General features: G+C 44.5%; 1 protein-coding gene across 5 annotated transcripts in view; it reads left to right on the top strand.

Moving 5' to 3' along the window:
• NCAM2 (neural cell adhesion molecule 2) overlaps positions 1-19,378 on the top strand; it is a 483,276-nt gene that overhangs the window by 319,505 nt on the left and 144,393 nt on the right. For all 5 annotated transcript variants that reach the window (XM_063956367.1, XM_063956366.1, XM_063956368.1 and 2 more), the window contains one exon: positions 90-209. In XM_063956367.1, the coding sequence (XP_063812437.1) occupies positions 90-209 (120 nt within the window). The remainder of the gene's footprint in view (positions 1-89; positions 210-19,378) is intronic.

The raw sequence follows: 19,378 nt of genomic DNA on the forward strand, positions 1-19,378 counted from the left end.
TATGTGATAATTCCAAATTGTTTTTACTTTTATGGCTTAAATATAGTGCTATTTTTAATTTAATGGAGTTGTTGTTTTTTCTTTTGCAGCAATTGTTGTTCTTGGAAATTTAGAAGCCAATACAACATACGAAGTCAGGGTTGCTGCTGTAAATGGAAAAGGACAAGGAGAATATAGCAAAATTGAAATTTTTCAGACACTCCCTGTTCGTAAGTGTTAAAACTATTTTTTATATACATTTTAGAAGTTTTATATTTCTATTTACAGTATTGTACAGTATGAAGATTTTATCATAAACCTGTTCCATACTTACAGTACAGTATATTGATTTAATGATGTTATTTCTAACAATAATAACCAAGCAATGCATATTTTCATTGAGAATTACATTTTACATTCATTTTGGGTTTATTTACAACCATGGTATGGTGTCATATAGGGTGCATACTATCCTGCAGACAGCTAGATGTGCTCAAACAGCTTTACAGGGTTATATATTATTATTTTTTAACAGAAACCATAAGGGGAAAAAAAAATGACTGCATATTTGTTCTGAATGAGTGTCAAGACTTTAAGATGTTAATGTTCTTAAAATTATGGTCCTTAAACTTTTCATGTCCTGTGGCTTAAGGATCCCTATTCAATTCCGTTTCCCAAACACAAATTGGACTGACTATGGCACTCATTCCGAGTTGATCGCTTGCTGCCGTTGGTCGCTGCGTAGCGATCAGTTAAAAAAAATGGCAAAACTGCGCATGCGTATGCACCGCAATGTGCACGTGCGGTGTACGGGTACAAAGAGCATTGTGGTTTTGCACAGTTTCTAGCGACGCTTTCAGTCGCACAGCCGATCGCAAGGAGATTGACAGGAAGAGGGCGTGTATGGGTGTCAACTGATCGTTTTCTGGGAGTGTTTGGAAAAATGCAGGCGTGGCCGGGCGTTTGCTGGGCGGGTATCTGACGTCATTACCGTTTCATTCGTCGCAGCAATCATCGCACAGAATAAGTAACTGCAGGGCTGGTATTGTTCTGCACAAAATGTGTTTGTAGCCGCTCTGCTGCACAGGCGTTCGCACCCCTGCAAAGCGAAAATACACTCCCCCGTGGGCGGCGACTATGCTTTGCATGGCTGCTAAAAGTAGCTAGGGAGCGATCAACTCGGAATGAGGGCCTATATTACAAGTGTATACAAACTACTGTGTATATACAGCCTAAAAATAGGCACATTATATTATTACCCATGACAGGGGCATAAGTTCATCCCCGTTGCCTGGAGGCAAGTTGGAGCTTGGTGCCCCCTCCTTTATAAAATAAGGGAAAATATATATGGTGTGTTTGGATAGATAGATAGATAGATAGATAGATAGATAGATAGATAGATAGATAGATAGATAGATAGATAAATTATACACACAATTTACAGAATTATATAGATAGCAATCTCAGCTAGTCTACAGGGACCAGAGCCCACAATGTATTGGCAGGGCTCAAGCTACCCCGTGATTTAGCTATCTGTAGCATGTAGAATCAGCATTTACCGGCGGGTCCTATTACATAAACCAGCAGAAGTGGTGGTTGCACCATAGCTTGATGCAGTGCAGGCTGAAGGGTACAAGACAGGAGCTGGCCTGTCCTCTATTGCAGGGGTTAGCAGGGCTTCTGGGACAGAGCCAATTTACTCTGCAGCAGCAGCGTGTGCGCATCAAAGCTCCATTGGAGGAGCAACAGTCACACTTGTATCCCACTATGAACCACACAGGTGCTGCTGTACATGCAGGTGCCCCTTCAGTTGTTGAAAGTTTAACTACTGTAATGTTAATCTTTATTCCCGACAATGGGGGTAATTCCAAGTTGATCGTAGCAGGAAATTTTTTAGCAGTTGGGCAAAACCATATGCACTGCAGGGGGGCAGATATAACATGTGCAGAGAGAGTTAGATTTGGGTGGGTTATTTTGTTTCTGTGCAGGGTAAATAATTGCTGCTTTATTTTTACACTGCAAATTAGATTGCAGATTGAACACCCCACACCCAAATCTAACTCTCTCTGCACATGTTAAATCTGCCCCACCTGCAGTGCACATGGTTTTGCCCAACTGCTATCAAAATTCCTGCTGCGATCAACTTGGAATTACCCCCAATGTGGTTTTAGGTTGTGAAACAGACATGCTGAGTTTTTATTTATTTATCAGACTATAGGGGAGATTTTCAAAGCTTGGAAAGAAATAAATGGAGAGAACTGAAATACCAACCTATCAGCTTTAAACTGTCGTATTTCAAACACAACCTGTAAAGTAACTGTAAGATGACGACTGGTGTACTTTATCTTTCTCCACTTTGTCTCTCTCAGGGATTTGAAACATCTCCCCCTATAGTTTGTATTCTGGTGTTATTTCATTTAAACCTTACATTGTACAGATGTGCATAGGCACGAGCCAGCGGACATTCACGGGCACACTATTCGCAGCAAACCAGACGCAGTAGCTGCAAATAGTGTTTAAGCTCAGCATGGACACATCAGCACATTGTCTGCTACTCTGGAAATGTTACTGGACAGGAAAAGCTAGATTAGAGGTTCGTTTTCATTCTGTGACTTTACTGTAAAGTGAAGGATGCCCAAATTACACAATATAGAACAACATTGGGGACATTACTTAATAGTATTCTAGTATAAATTACTCCGTAAACACAGTGTTGTTGTCCATGCCAATTGATTAGATTAAAACTGATATTTTTCTTGCACTTTTTAGAACATATCATATTGGGACAATATTACCTTTTCTACATATTTACCTATAGATTAGTCCCTCATTGAATCTTAGATACTGTATAGGGGTGTTTCAATAATTTAATGTGCTTTGCTGCAAGGGCAAAATGGTGCAGTAATATATTTGACAATGGGAGACAGGGAATGCCATGTCTGTGATATGCCCTCCTCCTCATGTCACATATGTTACTACACCTTTCTTTGCCAATTGCATCCCAAGCCCAAAGTCCACAAGTTCCTACCTACTGCAGTGGCCGGTAAAGGAGGCCTCAGGCTTCCATCTCTGCTGTTCCTTGTGTCAAGTAACACTATGTATAACACTGGAGAATTCCCATTGATGATATCATGGTGCAGAGACTGCCCACATCATAGAGCAGAAGCTAGATCTGCGAGGACAGTGCAAGGCTCTTACCCCTCCTCCACAGGACTCTGCAACAGGGGCAGAATGGGGATGTAGCATGAAGCGGGGCATGTCTCTGCTGTCACTACAAAGTCTTGTCTGTGATGGATAGTTCCACTCATTTTTTGCTAGTGTGACAGACAGGGAGCTAAGGCAGTCAGGACAGTGGACTGATCCATACTGGTAGCAGCAGGACATTTCATATGGCATCTAGGTTCAGGGACAAGACAAGACACCAGGAATAACCAGGGCTGCCAAGAGAAATTCTGGGCCCCCGTACAACAACTTTCTGGGCCCTCTGCCCGCCTAGAGGGGCTGTGACCACAGCACACTGGGGACATGGCCACACCTTTTTGGGAGTGTATCTAGCAATGAGAAGCACGCACTCAAAATAGCATGGCATGCCTCCCTGCGAGGGCAGTAGAGAGCCTGGCTGGGCCCAGATACTTTTCAGGGGGCATTGCCTAATCACAGGAGGCATGGACCTGGGCCCCAACTGGTCCCCTCCATCAGACATGGGCCCAGGTAATTTGTACCCTTCTCTTGGCACCACTGGGAATAGCCCCAGTACCTATAAGCCCAGGCCGGCCTGTACATGGTTCCGGACCCCTCTCTCCCCATGACTGACAGTAAGAAAGGTCCATAAGTGAAAAGCTGGTGCAAGGATACCCGGAACCATTGACAATTGTGCACACTCTGTATTGGGGAGGAGGTCATTCCATTGATATTCTATAAGTAAATTAATTCTGAAAAATAGACAGTGGAAAAAGATATTGAATAAATAATATTGGTGTCATGTTTGCATAGTGTTTAGTATTGTTGCGTAGCAGCAAACTTCCTTTTGGGGGAAGGATATGTGTAAAATATATTTGTAATAACAATTATATGATTGTAGATGTTTGTGTAATAAAATATAATATCCTTTTAATAATAATATAATGCTAATAATAATAATAATAATAATAATAATAATATTATTATTATTATTATTATTATTATGATTATATTAATAAATATCACAATAATGATATAACTAAAAAAATAGTTTTACCCTAATGTGTTTCTCACGCTGCTGATTCACTAAGCATGTCAATATCTGAAACCTACAGTACCTAGGGAAATGCAAGGCACTGACCTGTACACAGGGCTACAGGGCCTTGGGCTGCCAGAATAGGCAGGGCCTCCCACCCCCTCACCCATAACCGTTAGCTCTCACTACAGACTCCGCAAATTACCATTGTGGGTGTTGGTTGCTGGACCCGGGACAAGCCGCAGGACATCAAGTGGTGCCCCTAGGCATGACCATAGAGCGCTGCGACCACAGCAGCAGCAGGAAAGATTCCAGAGCATGCCGCCATAGAGAGACAGTGCCAGCGGTATTTCAGATTTGAAGCTGGATGCAAGCCATTTGGAGCTCATGGATTGGCAGCCAATCGGGAGCTGCTGCTGCGGCTCCAATTGGCTTGTGGCCGGTTCCACATTTAAAATGACCCTGACGCTGTCCGTCTATAGCAGCCTGAGGTGTGCTTCAAAACACACTGCTGCCATATGGGCCCCCCAGTGGTGGCCCTGCCTCTGCATGTACACATACAGAGAAACAGGCACAATATAGTATGCTGTATATACAGTATCATATACTGTACATGTAACCAGGGGCTGGCTGGCAACTTTCGGCCTGGGGGGCAGACACAAGTAAGCGGCCCAGCTTTTCACAGGAAATCCTGGAACACTTAAATTGAACTGGCCTGGGGGGACAGATGGCACCCTGCCCCCCCTTCCCAGCCAGCCCCTGCATGTAACTAGTGATATCAAAGTACACTAAGGGGCAAATTCAGTAAGAATCGCAAGTAGCGATTCGCATGGAATTTTTGCTGAGGTGGTGTGGGCGCATGCGCAGCAGGCCCTACTGCGCATGCGCCCGCATTTTCTGTGGGGGCCGCTGAAAATGCGATCGCCTCTGCCTGTCAATCAGGCAGAGGCGGTCGCGGGTCGGCAACACTCCATTTTCTGGGAGGAAACGGAGCGTTGCGGGGGTATGCTAGCCAAAACGATGGGCTGGTATGCGCGAACGGGGGCTTGTCGGGGGTGTGGTCGCGGCAGCCATCTGGCATGCACAGTTCAGACCGTTCGCTCGGCTGCGATAAACAGCAGCGAGCGAACGGGTCAGAATGACCCCCAAACTGTAGATTATAAGGTCCACTCGGGCAAGGACTGATATGAATGGCCAAATATACTGTACTATGTTAAACATTATGGAATCTGTGTTTGCTATATAAATAGCTGTTAATAAATAAAATAATTTATACTCTTCTTTTTTTCCTGCTCTTGGCTGTTTCTTGTTGCATTACTATGACCCACTGTGTATGATTTAAATGGCATGGTTATTGAAACAGTTTCTTCCTATCTTCAAAGCAGTAATCACACATGGTGTCTCTTCCAGAGGACAAGTTTTTCATTTAATTTGTTATAAACATTAACCCCCTGGGATGGGAATGCTTCATTCTGTTTGTCATAGTTTTCGTCTCCAACATAATCCCCTAATTTATTGATCTAGTGTACATTTCAAAACTGTGATCTTATATATATATATATATATATATATATATATATATATATATATTTTTTTTTTTTGTTGTTGTTGTTGTTGTTGTACAATGAATGGAATGTTTTGCTAAATGTTTTTACATTTGTGGCTATTATATTACATAATCTTATTTATTGTTGCTCTGTGCATATATTACTAGTCAAGAGAATCTACCAGGGGCGGATTTTGCCTATGGACTGCAGGTTTGCAGCCCCCCCAGGTAAAGTCCACCACTTCAGCACAGAGTCTGTGAAACCAGATGCAGTCCTTGAGACTGCACTCGCTTCAGTGAGACTGGCAGTGACTTCCTATTGGAAGTCCTACTTGCCAGTCACAGAGATTACAGTCAGTCCCATTGGGAGGTTTATCCTCCCGGGTGTGGATCATTAGATCGACAGTGTCTAGGTCGACAATGTTTAGGTCTACCACTATAGGTCGACAGTCACTAGGTTGACAGGGTTTGAAGGTCGACAGGGTTTCTAGGTCGACATGTTCTAGGTCGACAGGTCAAAAGGTCAACATTAGTTTTTCATGGTTTTTTTTTGGTATCATTTTCTCCATACAGTGACCGGGAACCCCAATTAGTGCACTGTGTCCCCTCGCATGGCTCACTTCGCTCGCCATGCTTCGGGCAGGGTGCCTCGCTGCGCTCGGCACAGGTTACTATTCCCAGTTGTGGTACGCGTGGATCGTTAAGTATGAAAAAGTTCAAAATAAGATTTTTTTTTTTAAAAAAACTCATGTCGACCTTTTGACCTGTCGACCTAGCACATGTCGACCTAGAAACCCTGTCGACTTTCAAACCCTGTTGACCTAGTGACTGTCGACCTATAGTGGTCGACCTAAACATTGTCGACCTAGACACTGTCGATCTTCAGACCGGATCCCATCCTCCCTCTGGGACTGCCAGACCGGGTTGCTATTGGCAGAGAGTTGGCTTCCTGTAATAAACTACTCTCTGCCATCTGACAGCCTTAACCAGCTTCTACGGACTGCAGCCAATGCAGTCTACGGAAGCCAGGGGGTTTGCGCATGCGCAGTACTGTCACCAATATTGCGCATGTGCCAGTCCCGGCTTCTGTAAACTACATTGTACAGATGCTTGGACCCTGCCGGTGACGGAGACAAGGGACCCAGCCGGTGGTGGAGATAAGGGACTCAGCAGCGGGGTCAAGGGAGGAGCAGTATAACCAACAGCAGCCCCCTCCTCTACTAAGGTAGGAGCTGCCGCTGGAATCTACAAAGAATTCTTAACAAAGGGAAAGGTTGTCTATACCCTGATCTAAACTGCAGATACTACCTACTGATTTTAATACATACACAAAACGAAAGAAAAGGAAATAAATCAGTATACAGGGGGTGAATCAGAGTTCAGAGCGGCCCCCAGCATGCGATTTTAGTGGTCGCAGATTTTGCTAAAATAGCAAAATCTTTGACCACTAAAACTGCATACTGGGGGCTGCAAAGCACACGGCAAGGCTGCCCAGCATGTGCAATCGCAATTGAATAGTGATGGCATCACAAAAACCTCAAAAAGAGGTTGACCCCTGCCTACTCATGGCTCCGATCACAGGAAATGCAGGTGACATCATCGTCCAGCCCCAAAATGGCCATGACATGCCTGCATTTTCTGGTCCACTCCCCCCCAATGCCGCATCGCCGACCTCACATCATGAAAGCCCTGCACTGTGGTCGCTGCATGTGCGCAGTGTTCCAAAAATTGCCTGTTTGCTATTTTCGTAACACTGCTTCCATCTCTGAATACTGTAGCTCCCACAGTACCATAGGTGCATTTAATCCCTTCTTAACTTTTATTATTAATTCAGTCTTCATTACATATATTTCTAAACAGGAATTATCCTGCAAATATAATGCTTGTTATTGTTCACTTTTTATAAACAATATTTACTTGCAGATATATTATTTATATATATATATATATATATATATATTCAATAATAATACTGTAGATATTTAATACCATCCCTATTATAAGGTATATCTCTGCAATTAAATACTGTTTGTAAAAAGTGAGCAATAAATAGAATGACATTTGTAGGATGATTCCTGACCACTCTATTTTTAAGTATATCTAATAAAGACTGATTTTAAGCTAAATGTGAACAATGGATTGAGTGCTCCTTTGGTATACTGATTCCTTTTATTTTTATTTTCTTTAGTTGTATCCCAAGTGTACAAGCTTCTACTCAGAACACATATGTGCATACCTCTAACATATATGCATATTTTATGTCTAATCAAATGAGCAGGCTCACTGGTATTTGGATACCTCTAGGAATATTGCACATACCTGTAGCCCCAGATGTTCATAATAAGTCATACAGAAAGCCAGGTGACAGATGTGATAATCTAGCAATAAATAGGTAGAGAATGTAGGTCAAAAAATTAAACAGCAGAGACTTTAAAATTGCTAAATTATAGTGTTGGTCAAACATAGGAAATCGTTCAAACTTAGCCCAGACACTGCAGATGTCTGTAAACAGGAAGACAGTTAATAAAACACAGTAACTGCACATCTACAGTATAGAGAGATTACAAATACATTGAAAGCTGCTCAATCAGTATGGCAGTGCTTATCAGGTGCAAGAAAGGAAGGAGTCACGGCAAACAGAAAACAAAAAGGTGGGGGCTTTTCCACTCCTGGTATCCCCCAGCACACTAAATAGTACTTGCAACAATACTAGAAAACTATATGGTAATAGAAATTCAGAGGTATTTGCTGCATCCATTTGCAAATACATGGTAAGCTGCCGTGCCTCTTCATGGCTTCTCTGATAACTGGCAGTCCCTACACTGCATGATAACAGTAACCACTTAGGGCCATGTAATTGTCCATTGTAAAGACTCATGATAAAGGCATATACATAAATACATCCAATTTGAGGGCTAGCTAACCTAGGAGACACTCATTGGATCTCCAGATTGCACTACAGGAACCAGCATGCCTACCAAGGGGCCCAGAATCTGACCATGTATTTGCAAATAGTTGTCAGTACTATTTAATTTGTTGGGGGATACCAGGGGGGAAAAGTACTCCCCCTCCCCCTTTTGTTTTCAGTATAGATTACCAAGACTGGTCTAAAATAGATATAATATATTCCCAAAATTGTTCATACTCCTCTATTGTCTTGAAATTAATTTCAGGTTTTTTTTTTACTCCTTGGAGAGAACAGATAGAGCCACGCTCATCTATAGTGCGGCTCCATCGCAGACGTGCACTCCTGGCGAGATTAGGTGATCCGGTGCCTAGCTCCGCTATGGGAGTGCACAGAGACACCCCTATTGTAGTGAATTGGGTGCATGCACATCACCGACGCGCGTGCGGCCCAGTCACTGTGATGGGTGCACCTAGGCGGCGCCCACAGGCACAGACGGAGCCACGATTAGCGTGGCTCCATGTGTATATCTGCTTCCTCAATATTACAGCATTGTACCATGGTGGCAGGTCCATCTTTTCGTATGTGCTCAATGGGCACTTGCCCCAGGGCTTTAAGGGCCCTAGGCTGATAGCTAGATTCTATAGATTCTATAGATTGTAAGCTTGCGAGCAGGGCCTTCCTACCTCTATGACTGTTATCACCCAGTTTGTTATTGTTATTTCAAATTGCAAAGCGCAATGGAATTTGCTGCGCTACATAAGAAACTGTTAATAAATAAATAAAATAATAGCTGAGAGTACCCTTTTTCCAGGGTTACCAGGTTTTTGAAAATTGGCCCTGGGGAACCGGAGATATCTGACTTCAAAGCAGTGGTCCTCATCCAAGCCTGTTAATTTCTCTTCCCAGACAGATATCTTGGGGTTTGTGTGACTTAGAACATTTCTGTTGGTATACTCCAAAAGCTGGGATTCTCCCCTTTTGGTGGACACTGGTAGCTTGTCTATAATATGCTTAGAACCAGAGATATCAGCCTTCCAGCAGCTGGTCCCTGCGCCAGCTTCACACACCTGGTATGCTGTTTTATATTTTCTTTCAGTGGATTGCTCTGGCTCCTGAACCCCAAATCCCCAGTACTTCCTGAAAGGTGGGACTCTCTAGTTTTTTATCCCATAAGAAATGTATTTTCAGGAACTGGAGATATCTGCAGTCAAGCAAGCTGCCCTCCCTCCATAAAGTGATGTATATGAAGCACACTAAACTATCCACCCCTCCCCTGCATACTAAACACCCCCTAATACCCTGGAAGTCATGTACTGGGGCCCCTTCATTCAGCCGAATGCCCCTTCTACATTTTAGTGCTCTCCCTCCCGCCCCATCTCCCACCATCTGTGCAGTAAAGGAGTAATTAGCAGAAATTACGGGTTCAGTATGAATTGTCGGCGGATGGGATTATGTCTACCAGAATGGGTGAGTTAGTACTAGAAAGCCCCTTGCAGGCTCAACAGGCTCACCATGCTGCAGTCACGGTGGTTCGCTGCACTCGCCACAGGATATATTATCCCTCTATGGGTGTCGTGGACACACACAGAGGGAGAAAAGCCTGTGTCACCAGTATTCAGAGGGCAGCATTTAACAGCTTGTTGGGAATCCGGTGTTAACACTGTGACCCCCGGGTTCCTGTCTAGCTGTATTTTAACTAGAGATGAGCGGGTTCGGTTTCTCTGAATCCGAACCCGCCAGAACTTCATGTTTTTTTTCACGGGTCCGAGCGACTCGGATCTTCCCGCCTTGCTCGGTTAACCCGAGCGCGCCCGAACGTCATCATGACGCTGTCGGATTCTCGCGAGGCTCGGATTCTATCGCGAGACTCGGATTCTATATAAGGAGCCGCGCGTCGCCACCATTTTCACACGTGCATTGAGATTGATAGGGAGAGGACGTGGCTGGCGTCCTCTCCATTTAGATTATAAGAGACTGAGAGAGATTTACTGGAGCTGACTAGGAGGAGCACTGTTACTGTAGAAGTGTAGAGACTGAGTGGAGAGAGTTTACTAGTGAGGACAGTGCAGTTTACTTTATAATCCGTTCTCTGCCTGAAAAAAGCGATACACAGCACACAGTGACTCAGTCACATACCATATCTGTGTGCACTGCTCAGGCTCAGGCCAGTGTGCTGCATCATCTATTATCTATATATAATATTATATATATCTGTCTGACTGCTCAGCTCACACAGCTTATAATTGTGGGGGAGACTGGGGAGCACTACTGCAGTGCCAGTTATAGGTTATAGCAGGAGCCAGGAGTACATAATATATTATATAGTGAGTGACCACCAGACACACAGTGCAGTTTATTTAATATATCCGTTCTCTGCCTGAAAAAAGCGATACACACAGTGACTCAGTCAGTCACATACCATATCTGTGTGCACTGCTCAGGCTCAGGCCAGTGTGCTGCATCATCTATATATATTATATATCTGTCTGACTGCTCAGCACACACAGCTTATAATTGTGGGGGAGACTGGGGAGCACTACTGCAGTGCCAGTTATAGGTTATAGCAGGAGCCAGGAGTACATAATATTATATTAAAATTAAACAGTGCACACTTTTGCTGCAGGAGTGCCACTGCCAGTGTGACTAGTGACCAGTGACCTGACCACCAGTATATATAATATTAGTAGTATACTATCTCTTTATCAACCAGTCTATATTAGCAGCAGACACAGTACAGTGCGGTAGTTCACGGCTGTGGCTACCTCTGTGTCGGCACTCGGCAGCCCGTCCATAATTGTATATACCACCTAACCGTGGTTTTTTTTTCTTTCTTTATACATACATACTAGTTACGAGTATACTATCTCTTTATCAACCAGTCTATATTAGCAGCAGACACAGTACAGTGCGGTAGTTCACGGCTGTGGCTAGTGGCTACCTCTGTGTCGGCACTCGGCAGCCCGTCCATAATTGTATATACCACCTAACCGTGGTTTTTTTTTCTTTCTTTATACATACATACTAGTTACGAGTATACTATCTCTTTATCAACCAGTCTATATATTAGCAGCAGACACAGTACAGTGCGGTAGTTCACGGCTGTGGCTACCTCTGTGTCGGCACTCGGCAGCCCGTCCATAATTGTATATACCACCTAACCGTGGTTTTTTTTTCTTTCTTTATACATACATACTAGTTACGAGTATACTATCTCTTTATCAACCAGTCTATATTAGCAGCAGACACAGTACAGTGCGGTAGTTCACGGCTGTGGCTACCTCTGTGTCGGCACTCGGCAGCCCGTCCATAATTGTATATACCACCTAACCGTGGTTTTTTTTTCTTTCTTTATACATACATACTAGTTACGAGTATACTATCTCTTTATCAACCAGTCTATATTAGCAGCAGACACAGTACAGTGCGGTAGTTCACGGCTGTGGCTACCTCTGTGTCGGCACTCGGCAGCCCGTCCATAATTGTATATACCACCTAACCGTGGTTTTTTTTTCTTTCTTTATACATACATACTAGTTACGAGTATACTATCTCTTTATCAACCAGTCTATATATTAGCAGCAGACACAGTACAGTGCGGTAGTTCACGGCTGTGGCTACCTCTGTGTCGGCACTCGGCAGCCCGTCCATAATTGTATATACCACCTAACCGTGGTTTTTTTTTCTTTCTTTATACATACATACTAGTTACGAGTATACTATCTCTTTATCAACCAGTCTATATATTAGCAGCAGACACAGTACAGTGCGGTAGTTCACGGCTGTGGCTACCTCTGTGTCGGCACTCGGCAGCCCGTCCATAATTGTATATACCACCTAACCGTGGTTTTTTTTTCTTTCTTTATACATACATACTAGTTACGAGTATACTATCTCTTTATCAACCAGTCTATATATTAGCAGCAGACACAGTACAGTGCGGTAGTTCACGGCTGTGGCTACCTCTGTGTCGGCACTCGGCAGCCCGTCCATAATTGTATATACCACCTAACCGTGGTTTTTTTTTCTTTCTTTATACATACATACTAGTTACGAGTATACTATCTCTTTATCAACCAGTCTATATATTAGCAGCAGACACAGTACAGTGCGGTAGTTCACGGCTGTGGCTACCTCTGTGTCGGCACTCGGCAGCCCGTCCATAATTGTATACTAGTATCCAATCCATCCATCTCCATTGTTTACCTGAGGTGCCTTTTAGTTGTGCCTATTAAAATATGGAGAACAAAAATGTTGAGGTTCCAAAATTAGGGAAAGATCAAGATCCACTTCCACCTCGTGCTGAAGCTGCTGCCACTAGTCATGGCCGAGACGATGAAATGCCAGCAACGTCGTCTGCCAAGGCCGATGCCCAATGTCATAGTACAGAGCATGTCAAATCCAAAACACCAAATATCAGTAAAAAAAGGACTCCAAAACCTAAAATAAAATTGTCGGAGGAGAAGCGTAAACTTGCCAATATGCCATTTACCACACGGAGTGGCAAGGAACGGCTGAGGCCCTGGCCTATGTTCATGGCTAGTGGTTCAGCTTCACATGAGGATGGAAGCACTCAGCCTCTCGCTAGAAAAATGAAAAGACTCAAGCTGGCAAAAGCAGCACAGCAAAGAACTGTGCATTCTTCGAAATCCCAAATCCACAAGGAGAGTCCAATTGTGTCGGTTGCGATGCCTGACCTTCCCAACACTGGACGTGAAGAGCATGCGCCTTCCACCATTTGCACGCCCCCTGCAAGTGCTGGAAGGAGCACCCGCAGTCCAGTTCCTGATAGTCAGATTGAAGATGTCAGTGTTGAAGTACACCAGGATGAGGAGGATATGGGTGTTGCTGGCGCTGGGGAGGAAATTGACCAGGAGGATTCTGATGGTGAGGTGGTTTGTTTAAGTCAGGCACCTGGGGAGACACCTGTTGTCCGTGGGAGGAATATGGCCGTTGACATGCCAGGTGAAAATACCAAAAAAATCAGCTCATCGGTGTGGAGGTATTTCACCAGAAATGCGGACAACAGGTGTCAAGCCGTGTGTTCCCTTTGTCAAGCTGTAATAAGTAGGGGTAAGGACGTTAACCACCTCGGAACATCCTCCCTTATACGTCACCTGCAGCGCATTCATAATAAGTCAGTGACAAGTTCAAAAACTTTGGGTGACAGCGGAAGCAGTCCACTGACCAGTAAATCCCTTCCTCTTGTAACCAAGCTCACGCAAACCACCCCACCAACTCCCTCAGTGTCAATTTCCTCCTTCCCCAGGAATGCCAATAGTCCTGCAGGCCATGTCACTGGCAATTCTGACGAGTCCTCTCCTGCCTGGGATTCCTCCGATGCATCCTTGCGTGTAACGCCTACTGCTGCTGGCGCTGCTGTTGTTGCCGCTGGGAGTCGATGGTCATCCCAGAGGGGAAGTCGTAAGCCCACTTGTACTACTTCCAGTAAGCAATTGACTGTTCAACAGTCCTTTGCGAGGAAGATGAAATATCACAGCAGTCATCCTACTGCAAAGCGGATAACTGAGTCCTTGACAACTATGTTGGTGTTAGACGTGCGTCCGGTATCCGCCGTTAGTTCACAGGGAACTAGACAATTTATTGAGGCAGTGTGCCCCCGTTACCAAATACCATCTAGGTTCCACTTCTCTAGGCAGGCGATACCGAGAATGTACACGGACGTCAGAAAAAGACTCACCAGTGTCCTAAAAAATGCAGTTGTACCCAATGTCCACTTAACCACGGACATGTGGACAAGTGGAGCAGGGCAGGGTCAGGACTATATGACTGTGACAGCCCACTGGGTAGATGTAGGGACTCCCGCCGCAAGAACAGCAGCGGCGGCACCAGTAGCAGCATCTCGCAAACGCCAACTCTTTCCTAGGCAGGCTACGCTTTGTATCACCGCTTTCCAGAATACGCACACAGCTGAAAACCTCTTACGGCAACTGAGGAAGATCATCGCGGAATGGCTTACCCCAATTGGACTCTCCTGTGGATTTGTGGCATCGGACAACGCCAGCAATATTGTGTGTGCATTAAATATGGGCAAATTCCAGCACGTCCCATGTTTTGCACATACCTTGAATTTGGTGGTGCAGAATTTTTTAAAAAACGACAGGGGCGTGCAAGAGATGCTGTCGGTGGCCAGAAAAATTGCGGGACACTTTCGGCGTACAGGCACCACGTACAGAAGACTGGAGCACCACCAAAAACTACTGAACCTGCCCTGCCATCATCTGAAGCAAGAAGTGGTAACGAGGTGGAATTCAACCCTCTATATGCTTCAGAGGTTGGAGGAGCAGCAAAAGGCCATTCAAGCCTATACAATTGAGCACGATATAGGAGGTGGAATGCACCTGTCTCAAGTGCAGTGGAGAATGATTTCAACGTTGTGCAAGGTTCTGATGCCCTTTGAACTTGCCACACGTGAAGTCAGTTCAGACACTGCCAGCCTGAGTCAGGTCATTCCCCTCATCAGGCTTTTGCAGAAGAAGCTGGAGGCATTGAAGAAGGAGCTAAAAGGGAGCGATTCCGCTAGGCATGTGGGACTTGTGGATGCAGCCCTTAATTCGCTTAACAAGGATTCACGGGTGGTCAATCTGTTGAAATCAGAGCACTACATTTTGGCCACCGTGCTCGATCCTAGATTTAAAGCCTACCTTGGATCTCTCTTTCCGGCAGACACAGGTCTGCTGGGGTTGAAAGACCTGCTGGTGACAAAATTGTCAAGTCAAGCGGAACGCGACCTGTCAACATCTCCTCCTTCACATTCTCCCGCAACTGGGGGTGCGAGGAAAAGGCTCAGAATTCCGAGCCCACCCGCTGGCGGTGATGCAGGGCAGTCTGGAGCGACTGCTGATGCTGACATCTGGTCCGGACTGAAGGACCTGACAACGATTACGGACATGTCGTCTACTGTCACTGCATATGATTCTCTCAACATTGATAGAATGGTGGAGGATTATATGAGTGACCGCATCCAAGTAGGCACGTCACACAGTCCGTACTTATACTGGCAGGAAAAAGAGGCAATTTGGAGGCCCTTGCACAAACTGGCTTTATTCTACCTAAGTTGCCCTCCCACAAGTGTGTACTCCGAAAGAGTGTTTAGTGCCGCCGCTCACCTTGTCAGCAATCGGCGTACGAGGTTACATCCAGAAAATGTGGAGAAGATGATGTTCATTAAAATGAATTATAATCAATTCCTCCGCGGAGACATTGACCAGCAGCAATTGCCTCCACAAAGTACACAGGGAGCTGAGATGGTGGATTCCAGTGGGGACGAATTGATAATCTGTGAGGAGGGGGATGTACACGGTGATATATCGGAGGGTGAAGATGAGGTGGACATCTTGCCTCTGTAGAGCCAGTTTGTGCAAGGAGAGATTAATTGCTTCTTTTTTGGGGGGGGTCCAAACCAACCCGTCATATCAGTCACAGTCGTGTGGCAGACCCTGTCACTGAAATGATGGGTTGGTTAAAGTGTGCATGTCCTGTTTTGTTTATACAACATAAGGGTGGGTGGGAGGGCCCAAGGACAATTCCATCTTGCACCTCTTTTTTCTTTTCTTTTTCTTTGCATCATGTGCTGATTGGGGAGGGTTTTTTGGAAGGGACATCCTGCGTGACACTGCAGTGCCACTCCTAGATGGGCCCGGTGTTTGTGTCGGCCACTAGGGTCGCTAATCTTACTCACACAGCTACCTCATTGCGCCTCTTTTTTTCTTTGCGTCATGTGCTGTTTGGGGAGGGTTTTTTGGAAGGGACATCCTGCGTGACACTGCAGTGCCACTCCTAGATGGGCCCGGTGTTTGTGTCGGCTACTAGGGTCGCTAATCTTACTCACACAGCTACCTCATTGCGCCTCTTTTTTTCTTTGCGTCATGTGCTGTTTGGGGAGGGTTTTTTGGAAGGGCCATCCTGCGTGACACTGCAGTGCCACTCCTAGATGGGCCCGGTGTTTGTGTCGGCCACTAGGGTCGCTAATCTTACTCACACAGCTACCTCATTGCGCCTCTTTTTTTCTTTGCGTCATGTGCTGTTTGGGGAGGGTTTTTTGGAAGGGACATCCTGCGTGACACTGCAGTGCCACTCCTAGATGGGCCCGGTGTTTGTGTCGGCCACTAGGGTCGCTTATCTTACTCACACAGCGACCTCGGTGCAAATTTTAGGACTAAAAATAATATTGTGAGGTGTGAGGTATTCAGAATAGACTGAAAATGAGTGTAAATTATGGTTTTTGAGGTTAATAATACTTTGGGATCAAAATGACCCCCAAATTCTATGATTTAAGCTGTTTTTTAGTGTTTTTTGAAAAAAACACCCGAATCCAAAACACACCCGAATCCGACAAAAAAAATTCGGTGAGGTTTTGCCAAAACGCGTTCGAACCCAAAACACGGCCGCGGAACCGAACCCAAAACCAAAACACAAAACCCGAAAAATTTCAGGCGCTCATCTCTAATTTTAACCGCTGCCCAAAATTACTGCTCCAGGTCCTACATGCTGAGTGCAATATAGAACACCACCTACCACCTGCGGGACATTAAAGCTGCTGCTAGTAGCACTCCCCACCCCTACCACTGGAAGAATGGTAGGGGCCCCAGTGCACTGCTTTGCCCAGGGGCCTTCACTGCTGTTAAGATGGCCCTGCATGGTGGATGGACAGCGATGATGCATTTCTTGTTTTCTCTGACCTCTCCCATCTGGACCTTCTGCCCAGGTTCTTCCAGAGCTAACCATTAGAAAGTCAGCAACTGTGGTGCATGGTAGCACATCTATGAGTCTAAGAAGACACTATACAGATAAAACAATGAACTCCCTACCTGTTACCTCCTTAGGATATGTCTTCACCATTTAATGAAAACATTTTTTAACTAAAATAACGACACATACACATTAGTTGGCGTTTACAAGTTAGGTCAGAGTTATTTAAAACCAATCAAATTCAATTCTTTTTTTATCATTTTCAGATTAATGATTCATGTCAGTATGGTGAAGAACCAAAAATGGATGACAAACAATGTAACAAAACACAACACAATTCAAACAAAACCAAACATTGGTGTTAAAGTCTCCTACAGATGGAGCTACTCTAGTCGTGGTTCTGTCTTTGAGCCTTTCGCTGAGAGCGTCTCCGTCTGGCTGGGCGCGCGCCCACAACGGAGACACGCCCCATTCACTTGAATGGAGAGCGTCTCCAACTCTCCGTCCACGTGCCTGGACAGAAACGCTCAGAATGGGAGTGCACGCCTGCGATGGACCCGCCTCAGATGAGCGCAATTCCATCTGTAAATCACTTAACATGCCAGAATGGGCTTGTGTAAAATTCTTGGAAGGGACGTTGGATTATCCATCATAAATCATAGGAAAGCTCGCTCACTAACTTAATAATACTGTAATACAAAAAACATGCAGCCGTTCTATTACTACCATGCAAAACACAAAAACAAAACAACAAGAAACAAAAAAACAGGAAGGCAGGTGGGATTGGGAGTTATAGCTGTAACAAGTAACTGATTATAAATATAAACAAACACACCCCCTCCACCTAAATGGTTACAAGACTCATCAATCAAATTGTGACACACTATAATTTAAACAGCACCCACACGTTCTTAAAAAAGGGAGGTATATGACCTATGCCAGACCCACCTAAGGGTTTTATTATGCTCAGCTGGAGTTACCTAGCTTGCCCTTCAATTATAATTATATATATTTCAACTACCCAATAGGTTTTGGCTGATAAAACTACAAATAAGATGGTATGTTTGAAATGTGCTTTAATAAGAGACCTACAGGATACAGACAATTACATAAGGAAAGTTCTATGTAATTAAATATTATGCGTTTTTCAAAGAAATCTCTGTTCACTATCCATGTAGGAGATTAAAAAATAAACATAAAAATCAGTTTTCCCTGGTATTTTTTTTTATTTTTTATGTCATCTATTCCTTTTGTAATTTAAATAGAACAGACCAACTAACACTAATTAGATTTGCAGTTAAAGAAGTAGGTGGCATACTGTAGCTTCAGATAAAGCATTTCGGACACAGGCGCAATGGACACAATAGTTCAAAGAAACTTCCTACAAATTTTTCAGTCTTTCTTCTTGCAGTAATTGGATTAATTAAATGGCACAGTACTATTACCTGGTGTTGGATTTACTTGTCATTTCTTTTATATTTATTTATTACTTTCTAAGAATGGCTCCTTATAAAGAGGATACATTTTTAACTTTAGAAATTCAACTGGGAAGAATTTGTCATTAGTTTAATATTACATTTTCTCTAACGTCCTAGTGGATGCTGGGGACTCCGTAAGGACCATGGGGAATAGACAGGCTACGCAGGAGACATGGGCACTTTAAGAAAGAATTTAGATTCTGGTGTGCTCTGGCTCCTTCCTCTATGTCCCTCCTTCAGACCTCAGTTTGAATCTGTGCCCGGACGAGCTGGGTGCTGTTTAGTGAGCTCTCCTGAGCTTGCTATAAGAAAGTATTTTGTTAGGTTTTTTTATTTTCAGGGAGCTCTGCTGGCAACAGACTCCCTGCATCGTGGGACTAAGGGGAGAGAAGCAGCCCTACTCTCTGCAGATAGGTCCTGCTTCTTAGGCTACTGGACACCATTAGCTCCAGAGGGATCGTACACAGGATCTCACCCTTTGTCGTCCGATCCCGGAGCCGCGCCGCCGTCCCCCTTGCAAAGCCGGAAGACAGAAGCCGGGT

This window comes from Pseudophryne corroboree, chromosome 2 (genome assembly GCF_028390025.1).
Source record: "Pseudophryne corroboree isolate aPseCor3 chromosome 2, aPseCor3.hap2, whole genome shotgun sequence".
Taxonomy (NCBI): domain Eukaryota; kingdom Metazoa; phylum Chordata; class Amphibia; order Anura; family Myobatrachidae; genus Pseudophryne; species Pseudophryne corroboree.